This window comes from Argentina silus (genome assembly GCF_951799395.1).
Source record: "Argentina silus genome assembly, chromosome: 4".
In the NCBI taxonomy this organism is placed as follows: domain Eukaryota; kingdom Metazoa; phylum Chordata; class Actinopteri; order Argentiniformes; family Argentinidae; genus Argentina; species Argentina silus.
Genome location: NC_139658.1, coordinates 7,510,245 through 7,522,744, shown reverse-complemented (window position 1 = coordinate 7,522,744; position 12,500 = coordinate 7,510,245). Strand labels below are relative to the sequence as shown.

Below are 12,500 nucleotides of genomic sequence, written 5' to 3'. Positions count from 1 at the left end.
AAAGAAACAAATATGGTTCTGAATGTTCTTAGTCTAGAACCGTTTTCAAAGCAGGGTATCGGGATACTTTTGTAGAACCGGTACATCGTGCAGCACTAGTGTAGTTGTATTGTTGTTATTCTAATGATATGGTGCTGTCTCCCTCCTTCTTTCTTGTCCTCTCTCCTCCTCTCCCCTGTCCTCTCCTCTCTCCTGTCCTGTTCTCTCTAGGTACTATGGAGGAGCTGAGGTGGTTGACCAGATCGAGCTGCTGTGTCAGAAGAGGGCTCTGGAGGCCTTTGACCTGGACCCTGCTCTGTGGGGGGTGAACGTCCAGCCCTACTCCGGCTCTCCTGCCAACTTCGCCGTCTACACGGCCGTTCTGAAGCCCCACGACCGCATCATGGGCCTGGACCTGCCCGACGGAGGACAGTCAGTACCTACCCCACTACACCACGAACTCTCACTCACTCTGAGTGGCTAACTCTCCCTCTAGAACTCTCACTTATGCACTCTCTTGTTGAAGGTTAGAGTTACTTTTAGGTTTTGACTTAGCGGGATACAGGTCAGGAAGGTCCCTCGGGGTCTCGCCCAACCCCCGCCTCTCTCGCACATGTTCACTCTCTATCTGTTACTCTCTACGCCTCTTTACTCTCTCTCTCTTTCCATCCCCCGTTCATTCTCTACCTCACTCATTCACCGTCACGAGGGCCTTCGTAAAAGATTTAGGTCGTCTTCTGTTGGCGGAGGTCCAAATACACTCTGCTGCATAAATCCTTCGAAGATTTCAAATCCAGTGTGGACCAAGAGTAATGAGGTCATTGATTGTATCCAGTTACCTTTCACCCAGATATTTGTTTTAACACGGTGATGCTGATGTCGTCTGGGTTGAGATGACGTGAACAAGTTAGAATGAGGTGTGTGCATTGCTTGTGCACGCGTGTGTGTTGGGACATGTCCATGTTACTCACATCCTTGTTACTCATATCCTTGTTATTCTGCCACCAGTCTGACCCACGGCTACATGTCTGACGTGAAGAGGATATCTGCCACCTCCATCTATTTTGAGTCCATGCCTTACAAGCTGAATGTAAGTAGAGACCCTCCCCAGCCACTCCCTTGTCCCTGTTTACCCATCTGTAACCCTGTACCCCTGGCTGCTCAGATGGTAACCAGCTAGAGGAGAACATTCCGGCTCCAACCGGCCCGGGGGGGGGGGGGTCCTCATCTGTCATCTCCTAGTAGGGGGGGGGGGGGGGGGGGGGGCAGCTATACATCCCACTCTCCTACGGCGTGGTCTTGTTTATGTCAGAGAACCTGTCTACTAAGGGGAGGCTGGCGGAGGTAGAAATCGGAAGACAAGCTCATTGTAATGCATGGAACGGAATGAGGAATGGTATCCAACGCGTGTGTCTGCACCAGAAGGGCTGTTGTTCATCCAGGCGTACAGGTCTTGTTTACTAGTTGATCCTGTATCGGTCAGGGTTATTCACTCGCCCATGTTAGTCAGCGTTGAGGTACCAGTCTCCTTCCAGAGCCCTCGTTTCTTTAAGTTATTATCATACTTATAGCATTGTGACTATTTCTTTAGATGGCAGGAGAGGAGATGGGGGGGGGGGGGGGGGGGGAAACTGGCGAGAGGGAGGATTGTGTGAGTGTGTCCATTCCAGTGGTATTTCTTTGTGATCTATCCATACTTTCTAGGCTGCGTAGTGATGATCAATGTAGTCCTGTGGCTGTGTGTTGTGTAGAGGTGATCAATGTCGACAAGTCCTGTGTGTGTGTGTGTGTGTGTGTGTGTGTGTGTGTGTGTGTGTGTGTGTGTGTGTGTGTGTTTTCTGTGGTCAGTGATGGATGACGGGGCAGGCCCCCACTGCGGGAGAGATAATGGGAAATCGACAGGCCGGCGGGGCGGGTTGGGGAGGGGGGTGGGGGCGGGGACGGGTGGGGGGGGCACTCTGTCCTGAGAATGAGCACCTTGATGGAGTGAGGGGCAGTTTGAAGATGGACCGAGGAGATGGGAGATTATCCCCCTTGTCTAAATAAAGCTTCCCATTCTCCTGCAGTGACGCAGAGGGAGCCAGACGTGGGTGTTGGGGAGAATCGGCTGCACAAGCCTAGACTAGCCTAGCGGGTCATGTGATTTTAGTTGGTTGTGGTTGCGTTGATTCCGTTTCATGTGATGAGTGACTGTATCAGGTCTCCTCTGTAACGGTACTGGGTTGTCCAACACTTCCTTTAGAATGGCTGGTCGTTTATGGGACCCCATTTACTGCTAAGTGTTGGAACAGTTTAGCTGTTGAGCCTCAGTTGTCTTGACAGGTGTTTCTCTCCTTCCCTCACTCCCTCTCTCGCCCTTGCCCCCTCTCCCTCGTTTTCTCCCTCTCTCCTTCTCTCCCCCTCTCCGTCCCCCCTCTCTCTCCTTCTTTCTCCTCCTCCTCCTCCTTCTCTCTCTCTAGCCTGCGACAGGACTCATTGACTATGAGCAGATGGAGATGACTGCCAGACTGTTTCGCCCCAAGTTGATCATCGCAGGCACCAGCGCCTACGCCCGCCTCATTGACTACGCTCGCATCAAGAAGGTGACACTTCCCTGTGTTCATATCGCAGTCTCTCCTGCTCCCTCGCACTCCTTCCCTTTTCTCACACACTATACTTTTTTTTTGCAGTGTTTACATTATCACTGTTCTCTTATTCTAAGAAACGGTGCGTGTGTGTGTCTGTGTGTTTGTGTGTCTTTCTTTTCTGTCTATCTCTCACACAGCTGTACTCACAACCTCGCACCCCACAGCTCTCATTCAGTCTGGAGTAAGACACCTCTCTGTATTATTTTGTTTCACCCGTCCACCTGATCTCTTATTCACTCCTGAGTTGTACCTCACTGTTGGCAGTACACTTCTACCTCCAGCACAACAGAATCACACACAGGACCACACAGAGTGTTTGTGATAACAGTGTTAGTGGGGGTTTTTTTTATTGAAAAAAATAAAGTCACAAGTCCTCAGATGAAGCTACGTTCGGTCTCTAGCAGGCTAGCAGGTCTCTGAGAGAGTGTGTTTACTGCAGTCTCCAGTAAGTAAACACTCCAGGTTGTTGTTCCTGGCTCCACTTCAGGTTTTCAGGGGTTACGCAGTGTTTTGTAGTTTGTTGTTTTGTTTTTTTCATTTTTTTCCCCCCTTTTGCAGAAAGCTCTGTATTCCTGTTGGGCTAACTGTGTTATTTTTCCCTTTTTTTTTTTTTTCTTTTCTTTTTTTTTTTGCCTCACAAGCTGCTTGACTGCTTAATAATCTGAGAGTCATGTGATGAAGCCAGATTAGATGTGAAAAGAGAGAGATAATCATGATTATGCATATTAATCAGAGCTCTAAATAGTTTGTTTATCACTGTGATCATTTGCCAAGGAAGGAATCATTTGCATGTTACAGTAGCTATTCATCGCTTGTTGCTTTTTTTCCCCGTAAGACTCGGCAGAGGGAGGGAGGGAGAGGTGAAGTTCTATTGAATGTGCCGCATCTTTTCATGTAGAGAACTAACGCCTTTAGATGATGATGATGATGATGAAGATTAGCCCTCATGAATCTGTCATAAGCCACCTACTTATAGAACAACACCATGTTATGTATGTCATCTACATAAAACGAATTATGACGCCCTTTTGTCATGTAAAGTGTGCAATCAAAACTCCCAATTTGATATGTCATCTTCCGTTTAAGTGAATTTCATGATATGGGTAGTATTAACCAGAGTCCTGTTTGGTACTGCATATGGATACCCTATGGCCCTGGAATTAACCTGTGTCTTTTCTCTCCTCCAGCTATGTACGGAAGTGAAGGTCTGTGTCATTTATTCCATGTATTTATGGAATACTTATTAACTACGATTGTGTTTTCTCTCTCCTCCTCCAGCTGTGTACGGATTTGAAGGCCTACCTGGTGTCAGACATGGCCCATATCAGTGGTCTGGTAGCAGGCAAGGCCATCCCCTCTCCCTTCGACTACTCTGACATTGTCACCTCCACCACACACAAGTCTCTCAGAGGAGCCAGGTATGAGTCTGACCTGGTCACCTCCACCACATGCGAACACACACACACACACACACACACACCTGGTCACCTCCACCACACACACCTGGTCACCTCCACCATACACACCTGGTCACCAGGTATGAGTCTGACCTGGGCGCTATACCATAGACACCTGGTCACCTCTAATCACCTCCTCAGAGGAGCCAGACATGAGTCTGGATAAGGACAGTAGAATGGAGGAATCTCCATTGAAAGAACTTTGTAGAACAGGATACTACCCCAAAAAATGTTTGTTGAACCCTGATGAGTATATGATGTGTATCTGTTCTACTGGGTGTGTGTCTCTCCAGGGCTGGCCTGATCTTCTACCGTAAGGGCACACGTTCCGTGGACAAGAAGGGCAAGGAGGTCATGTATGACCTGGAGGACAAGATCAACTTCGCTGTGTTCCCCTCCCTGCAGGGTGGACCCCACAACCACGCCATCGCTGGGGTGGCTGTCGCTCTCCGACAGGTCAGACCCCCTCTCTATACCTCCATTTCTCCACACCTTTCTGCCTGTGGCCTTTAGGCTCAACCATAGATGAGTTTACCAAAGGATTTGTAGCACTTGGATCATTTTCATAGCCGAACAATGGACTTAAGATGACCTTCCCCCTCACATCATTGTTGAGTGTGTTTCTAACAACAACCTCCACCCCCCCTCTCTCTCTCTCACTGTGTGTCCAGTCTTCAACACCGATGTTCAGAGACTACATAGGCCAGGTGATGAGGAACTCCACAGCCATGGCCACAGCCCTCCTCAGTAAAGGATACACACTGGTGTCAGGTAGGCTACTCCCTTTTAGGCTACTCCCTTTTCACCCAGTTTGGTACTGGGAATACAGGACACATTGGGAATGTGTATCGATTACTAGTTTATATCTAGACTTGTATAACCATCATGTTTGTAGAGTGTTGGTGTATTACGTGATTGTATTAAACCTACTGATTTGACCATAACCTGCTGTTGGTCATTCCTGCACCTGCGATTCAACTGTGAAATTCATATGTGGTATAAGTGACAGCCTCACCCTGAGCTTTTAAGTAATATATTTTCTAAAGTTGAACTTCAAAAGCCAGATTTTTGTAATGAACAACATCCCCAAAATTCTTTGCATGTGGGTTTGCTGGCATTTGCTCAAAATAGAGATTTCCCCAGCCACTGCACAGTCCGAGGTATTGACCATGTGTTCTGGTTGAACGTTTCAGGAGGGACAGACACCCACCTGGTCCTGGTGGACCTGAGGCCTCAGGGTATCGATGGCGCTCGGGCCGAGAGAGTGCTGGAGCTGGTGTCAATCACGGCCAACAAGAACACGTGCCCTGGGGACAAGAGTGCCCTCACCCCCGGGGGCCTCAGGCTAGGTAGGTGACCGCAACGCTGCTCTATGCTCTTTACTGTTCCTGACACCTGAAGAACACGGCTTCACCTTAGCCCTGCTCCTTTACTGTTCATAACACCTGAGCAACAGTGGGGGGGGGGGGGGTTTCTCCCCCCCCTCTTTTATAATTCCTCACACCTGAGTGTAATGGGACCCCTGTGCCCTGACCTCCGTGTCTCCTAACCCCCAGGTGCCCCAGCCCTCACCTCAAGACAGTTCAAAGAGGCTGACTTCACACAGGTGGTGGAGTTCATGGACGAAGGCTTCAAGATCGCCCTGGACGTCAAGAAGAAGACTGGTGAGTGGAGCGGGAGAGGCAGGGAGTAATTAGACACGTTAACTGGCCCAAATAAAAGTTTATGTATATGTAGTGTTGGTGATTTGTAATCACGCCCTTGTGATGAGGTAGACATGTACAATTCTGAAGTGTTGCCCTTGTCGGACGTTGAGGATGTACTCTTGGCCTAATGGTAGATGCTTGGGTCTTCCACGTGGGAGACCCAGGTTCAAACCCCGCCTGTCACATATAAAGTATTGTGGGTGAAGAAAGGAAGGGGAAAAAACACTGCTGTCTCGTTCTTACCAACAAATTTAACTTTGAAAGACTGGTTAGGGTTTGAATAGAGTATAAGTCAACTGACGTGCATGTGAGAAACCCAGAGTGGGCTTCTATAAAAACATTGCCTATCATAACAACAAAGGCCCTTTATCAATTGTTAGAAAATTGATTAATTACATCCTCTCCTCAATCCTCCACTTGCTTCCTACTCGAAGCACATTGGAGGAGAAGATGTAGGTTCCTCCCCTTTTTAGATATTCTCCCCCAATGCTTTTTTGAATAGGAAGTGAGTGGAGGACAGAGGAGTGGACGTGAGGAATCAAGTTTCTAACAATTGAGAAAGGTCCAAAGACTGCAGGAAGTGACACCTGTTCTCTTCTTGTCCTTTTCAGGTAAGCTTCAGGAGTTCAAGAACTTCCTGCTGGAGGACCCAGAGACGGTGGCCCGCATCGCTGATCTGCGGTACCGCGTGGAGGCCTTCGCGCGTCCCTTCCCCATGCCCGGGTTTGAGGATCACTAGACAAGCTCTAGAGGGGGAGCGGGTTGGGAGGGGAGGGGAGGGGGTGGAGAATGATGGAGGGATAGGGTGGTGGTGAAGGCAAGTGAGGACAGATTACCTTTGACCTGGTGGAGCTGCTAATCATAGACTTTCCCTGTTGTCCAGTCAGAGTGGAGACATTGTTAATCCTGCGTCATTCGCTGGAGTCGGTTTTATGAGAATGACCTCTGATTTTAGGTTGACGGTGATTCATTTGAGAGTAATTCTGTGGAGCTTCTACCTTTTGATACATTTCTACTGTATGTTTACATGAAGATCCATGTTTCTGTACGTGTTGTTTCTGCAACTCCTCAACACAATAGTGGTCCTCAACACAAGCACGTAATCCAAGAGATAATCCGACCTGATCCGACCGTAGACTAGACCTGGCTGTGACATATCACTGGTGGCACCTAGATTAGATGCTCATTAGTAGCACAGAGTCTTAAATCTGTAACACAATGTCTTAACAACTCAGTAGATGATGATGATGATTTTTTACACGTGTTCCTCTTTACCTTGTGTTGTTGTAATGTGTGTATGTAACCAACAGTGTTGGGGTCAGTTTGATGTCAATTCAGAAAGTGATTTTAATTTTCTCTTGAAAAGCTTTGGATGTAAAAAGCTTCTCTTTTTCAGTATTAATGAGAAATCATTGAAAATGAATGCCCCATTTGCCATCTTTGAAACTGAATTTCAATGTTCTTTTTGGATTCACTGAATTGGAATTCAACTGACCCCAGCCTGTGGTAACCAGCTCCATGAAGCGTCGTCTGAAGTCAAGGGGTCCAAGCCGACGGGCGGGGGGCGTCAGGGCATCAGGTGGTCCCCATAACAGGATCTTTCCCCTGTTGTGAACACCTCTCTACCCCCCCGCCCCCTGCATCTCATAGGCCAGGGCCTCAATTAAGGAAGTAAAGTGCATATCCTTTATTTTAGTAGATCTTTTTAGCAAATGGATAAATAACTAAAGTACAATAAATAGTCATCCTGGAATATTTCCAAAATTGTTGACATTCAATGTGTTTACAGAGAAATACTTTTGTATGTATTGTACTTTACAGAACAGAATTATCTTAACATCCTATACCATGGTGCAGGTATCTTAATGCTTACATTGTTGCTTTTTTGAGGAGAGAGTATTTAAATTGAACAAAAAAATACCTGCATGAACATTTATTGTCCAATGTCACACTTTGTAGTTTTAAAATAGCAGTGATGGGAGGTTAATTTAATTTCAGAATATTTATATTTTGGGGCCTGATTTGGTTCACAAAATGGAGGTGTTTTGTGTGTTATCACTGCATCAGTGAGCAAGTGAGAAATCCTCCATTTGTGAATAATACTGACTGCACACCACAGAGAACAGAACCCAGAGGGACATCAGTAATAGCAGAGCTACAAGTTGTCTTGCACAACTACCAGACGTAGGCATATAAGATCAGAATGATTTGGCTCTTACCTGTTAGTCCCCCACTAGACATGGTCAGAATTGCCAACCTGGGGTCAGTTTCCCAAAAGCTTTGTAGCTAAAGTAGTATTTAATATATTTTTTTGAAAAAACCAGTCCCACTCCTCTGCTAAACCAGCAATGTTAATTATTTTAATAAATGTAGTTCTTTCACGCAAAGAAGATTGACCTGCAAAGGATTCTCGGGAGAAATTAAGTACTGCTTAAGCTACGAAGTTTTCTGGAAACTGACCCCTGTTATTTCCTGACACTTGTCCAATATGCTGTCAAGAGTAAATGTATCATGTCTGCACAGTTAACTTTCTTTACAGAACATTTTATAGATAAAACCTTAATCCTAATAAATATATGCAGTACTACAAAATTGTTTTGTGCTGTTTGTCTGTGTGGATGTGTGGGGTGGAGTGAGAAACGGTGGTTAACTCATTCTACATCATTTTGATGTTTGGGGTGCAGTGAGAAACGATGGTTGACTCATTCTATCATTCTGTATTCCTAACTTATCTTTTGGAGGAGTGGTGTCATATTTTGGGGGGCAACATAGATAAACTTTTCATATTGACATTGATATTTAAGTTTTTCATGGGTGGGGCACCCTAATTCGTTATGGGGTGCTTGGCCCCCCTCCCCCCCCCCCAAAGCCCCCTGTAGTTCGAACCATGCTAAACACCATGTAAAGGACCCAACAAGGCGTGACTAACTGCTGCCTGTCTGTGGCGTTTCAGTAGAGAGGCAGCAACACCTGTAAACTCCTCAGCTTGCGACTGTTGTACCAACCTCCTCAGTTCCCCCCTCGGCTGATTTGACAATAAATCACCAATGTTTAATGAGGGGGGGGATAAATGACAGTGTCTGCAATTAATTGGCTTCATGTATTTAGACTGCCTCTGTCATTTGAATGCCTGTCATAATTAAACATAGCGTAACATGATATGGCATTATAGAGGGCGGGAGAGTCGCTCGCTTGGGTTTGCTGCCATTTAAAATCCTATTTAAACACCCAAACCTTGCTAATGTTCAGTAATTATCTCATAATAAAACATAAGTGTTCCTGGTGGCGTAATCACTGCCAGTCTGGGGGAGGTATGGTGGCGGGAGGGTGGGGGGAAGGTGGATTGATCACACACTGGGGAGAAGGAAATCTTCCCCTCATCAATTAGCAGGCTGACAGCAGCCTCAGTCCTGAAGTGCTGAAGTGGAGCCAGCAGAATCTCATACAAACTGACACTCGCTGGAACTGCGAAGTGGGAGAGAGAGTGTGTCGTGTGTGTGTGTGTGTGAGAGAGAGAGAGAGAGATATAGAGAGAGTGACACACACACACAAACACACTTTTGGTAAACATATTTTCACACTCAACCTGAGGCTGTGACCAACCACTTCTGCAAACTATTTTCACCTCCTCCCTCGTGAAACACACTCCTCCGCCTGAGACCGAGAGGAGAGGGGAGACTGTATAACAAGTGCCAATGCAGCAGAAATCTTTGTCCTGTTTTCGCACTGTGAGCTATTCTCATCCATTGTAAACACGCTCCTGGCATGTTTACAAATTCATGCTCAGGACAACATTACCTGCCTGGAACAGTTTTTGAAATTGCTTTTTCCAACTTTACCTCAATGACCATATTACTTTATAGCTGTACCGTAGAGCAAGAGCAAACTTGGGCACATTCTGAATGGATGATTTTTATTTTTAGGCCTCTATAAACGTTAGTAGTAGATCTGAAAGGATTGGATATGTATAAGTAAGGCCGAAGAAGAGGCTTCCCAGAGGTCTATCAGAGGGCAATGTGTAGCTACTTCTTCCTATCCACTTTGTTCAGATCTGTAGAACCCTACTCCGATCTGCACAAGTATCCTGGCTGGCTGGGGCGTAGGGGGCTAGGGTGTAGGGGGCTAGTGGTGGTTTTTGGACCTCTTCTGTGTCAGTGACCATCCAGAGTAGGGCATGTGGGCGTGTCTGACCCACAGTCCCAGAGTGCACTCTGTTCCTGCCCAGTGAGCGGTGTGTACCAGCCAGGCGGGTGTATGGTGTGGGAGATGAAAGGATGGGCCCTATCTCTGCTGGATCAGTGGATCAGCCCTGGGCCTCCAAACCTCCGCACTTCACCCAACAACCACCAACCAACCACCGCCGCCTGCCTCCGGTTCACTGCCTGGCCTATTTACTTATTTATTTGTGCATGTGGAACTGGATCCCCCCCCCTGCACTTCTTATCTCTCACATTAAAATTAATCCTTATCTAAAAATATCCTTCCTTTCCTTCTCTCTCTCTATCTCTAGTGCCAGTCTCTCTTTCTCTCTCTCTCTCTCTCTCTTTCTAGTGTCCTCCCTCCGCTGCCCAGGGGTGGACTGCCATCTTGATGCAGCAGAATCAAAAGTGAGGAAAAGAGAGGCCTGAATAGGACGAATGATTCCTGGGTGTAGCCTACAAACGGAGAGCCTGTAGATACTGGCTTTGGAACAAGCAGCTATTCAAAGTCGCTCCAAAAATACAAGTCAAACAGGAACAGGTACAAAGAAACAAACGAGGAAGCTCAAACAAATATCTCTTCCCTTGCCTTTCAGGACATTTCCCCCCAACTTAGAGTTCTGGAATGACATCAGAGCAGCAGGGGTTTGTGCAGCAATTGCCTGTGGTCTGCAGATGTATCCTAATATATGAGAATAACAAATGGAGGGAATGCAATCATGATGCCCTGTGAAGCCTTCCGCTAGGATAATGACTGTCCTGTGTGTATGTGTGTGTGCCCCTGTCTGTGTGTCGTGTGTTCCCCTGTGTGTGTGTGTCTGTGTCTGTGTGCCCCTATGTGTGTGTGTATCTGTGTGTGGTGGGGGGTAGTGATTATGGCCCTGGTGCGATGCCTCTGCCTGCCTGATTACCTGTCAGCGAGTGCTGGGGCCCTGACAGGAGCTGCGCACCACACCACACCACAGCACACACTACCCACTGGGCACCGCGCCAAGGAGGGGGGGCACAGCCCTGTTTAAAGGGGGCTGTATTTTGCCCCCCCCCCCCAACAGCCTATTCCCTCTCCTGAGCCATGCCTGGCTGTTGTATGGTGATTCATACAGAAGGTGAGACTGTATATTAGATATCAGGAGAGCTGAAGGAGAGCCAGTTTGCCATATAGGCGATCTCCTGTGAATTTAGGATACAGATTGTGTGCATGTGTGGGTGTGGGTGTGTGTTTTTCATTATCCATTCAGCACACACACACACTCTTCCAATCGTCCTCATCATACTGAAAAGGTACGACTGCGTGGCATATTTGCAGAGAATATTGATTTCAACATTTTCCTCACAAATCTCTTACAAAGTGAAAGTCATGTTTCTGTCCACACTCAGGGAGGCTGGTGGAGGTAGAAATCAGGACGGGCTCATTGTAATGCATGGAATGGAATGTGGAATGGTATCAAAACAGAAGCCTCCCCTGGTCCAGTATATGGTAGGACATTTCCATGTCCTCTCTTGATTCTCAGTGAGAGCTGGTGTGAAGCATCAGTGTGACCTACATGCATATTTTGATCACTAGTTCCTATTTTGGTTCTCACGTCAACAGCTGTATATCCCAGTAATGACACATTATTTGGCCCAGTAATCTATTTGTGATGTTCAAGCTTTTATATATTTTGTGTATGTGTGTGTGTGTAATGTGTATGTACATGACCCGTGTGTGTGTGCGTGTGTGCGTGTGTGTGTGTGAGAGAGAGTGAGATGTTGCTCTGTATTATGTACATTTTATATTGTAATTAGTCAATTCTTAATGTGTAGTCTGTGGGTTGCTTTGTGGACAATACAGCAGCCTACAGTTACTGCACACACAGAAGCCAACCCAAATAGACTTTTTGGACTGATTTAATAGCTTTGTTTTCAAGGTTACAGTGTTAGTTTAGGGTTGTGTGAGAAGAGACAGAGGCCTAGGATGAGGAGGCTACACTCTGCCACTAGGATGACAGGAGGTCCTGCCAAACTTGGTGCCCCTGCAGTTGCCTGGAGGACCTTTAAAAGTCAGGGCCCTCCTTCTTCAGATTATTGTAGTCAGTGCTGACGGCCACCAACTGGGGAGGGAGAGAATACATTTAAATATGTTTTGCTTAAATTAAATTCATCAGTGTGTCTTTAGGAAAGCAAATTCAAACACTGAGCTGCCCGCCCCTCATACACACACACACACACACACACACACACACACACACACACACACACACACACACACACACACACACACAAACTGCTTTCTCACACTAATTTAGCATCTGGACACACACATATATATAAACACACACACACACTAATTTAGCATGATCCTCTGTTGCAAGAGTGCTCATTTATTTTCATTTTTTTTGTCTCTGTGGTGAGACGCTCAGGACGCTCACTTTGCATATGTCATGGACGCCATACACACACACTCTCCCAACCGTGACAGAAAACACGTTTTTGCGTCGGCACTGATTATTTTCTCCCTGCATATTTTCTTTGATTGGTCGGCTGTCAGGCCCT

The 12,500-nt window shown here is 46.7% G+C and overlaps 2 protein-coding genes across 2 annotated transcripts in view; one reads left to right on the top strand and one right to left on the bottom strand.

Annotated features, from left to right (window-relative positions):
• Positions 1-8,350, top strand: part of LOC310803525 (serine hydroxymethyltransferase, mitochondrial-like) — a 20,337-nt gene extending 11,987 nt beyond the window's left edge. Inside the window, exons 4-12 of the mRNA XM_083668337.1 lie at positions 211-411; positions 988-1,069; positions 2,439-2,561; positions 3,885-4,024; positions 4,357-4,519; positions 4,735-4,834; positions 5,257-5,412; positions 5,620-5,727; positions 6,381-8,350. Coding sequence (XP_083524463.1) covers positions 211-411; positions 988-1,069; positions 2,439-2,561; positions 3,885-4,024; positions 4,357-4,519; positions 4,735-4,834; positions 5,257-5,412; positions 5,620-5,727; positions 6,381-6,508 — 1,201 coding nt within the window. The 3' untranslated portion in view covers positions 6,509-8,350. The remainder of the gene's footprint in view (positions 1-210; positions 412-987; positions 1,070-2,438; positions 2,562-3,884; positions 4,025-4,356; positions 4,520-4,734; positions 4,835-5,256; positions 5,413-5,619; positions 5,728-6,380) is intronic.
• Positions 8,351-12,001: 3,651 nt separating this feature from the next.
• LOC310803187 (cytochrome c oxidase subunit NDUFA4) overlaps positions 12,002-12,500 on the bottom strand; it is a gene marked incomplete at both ends in the record, with an annotated part of 5,234 nt that continues 4,735 nt past the window's right edge. Inside the window, one exon of the mRNA XM_083667875.1 lies at positions 12,002-12,058. Coding sequence (XP_083524001.1) covers positions 12,002-12,058 — 57 coding nt within the window. The remainder of the gene's footprint in view (positions 12,059-12,500) is intronic.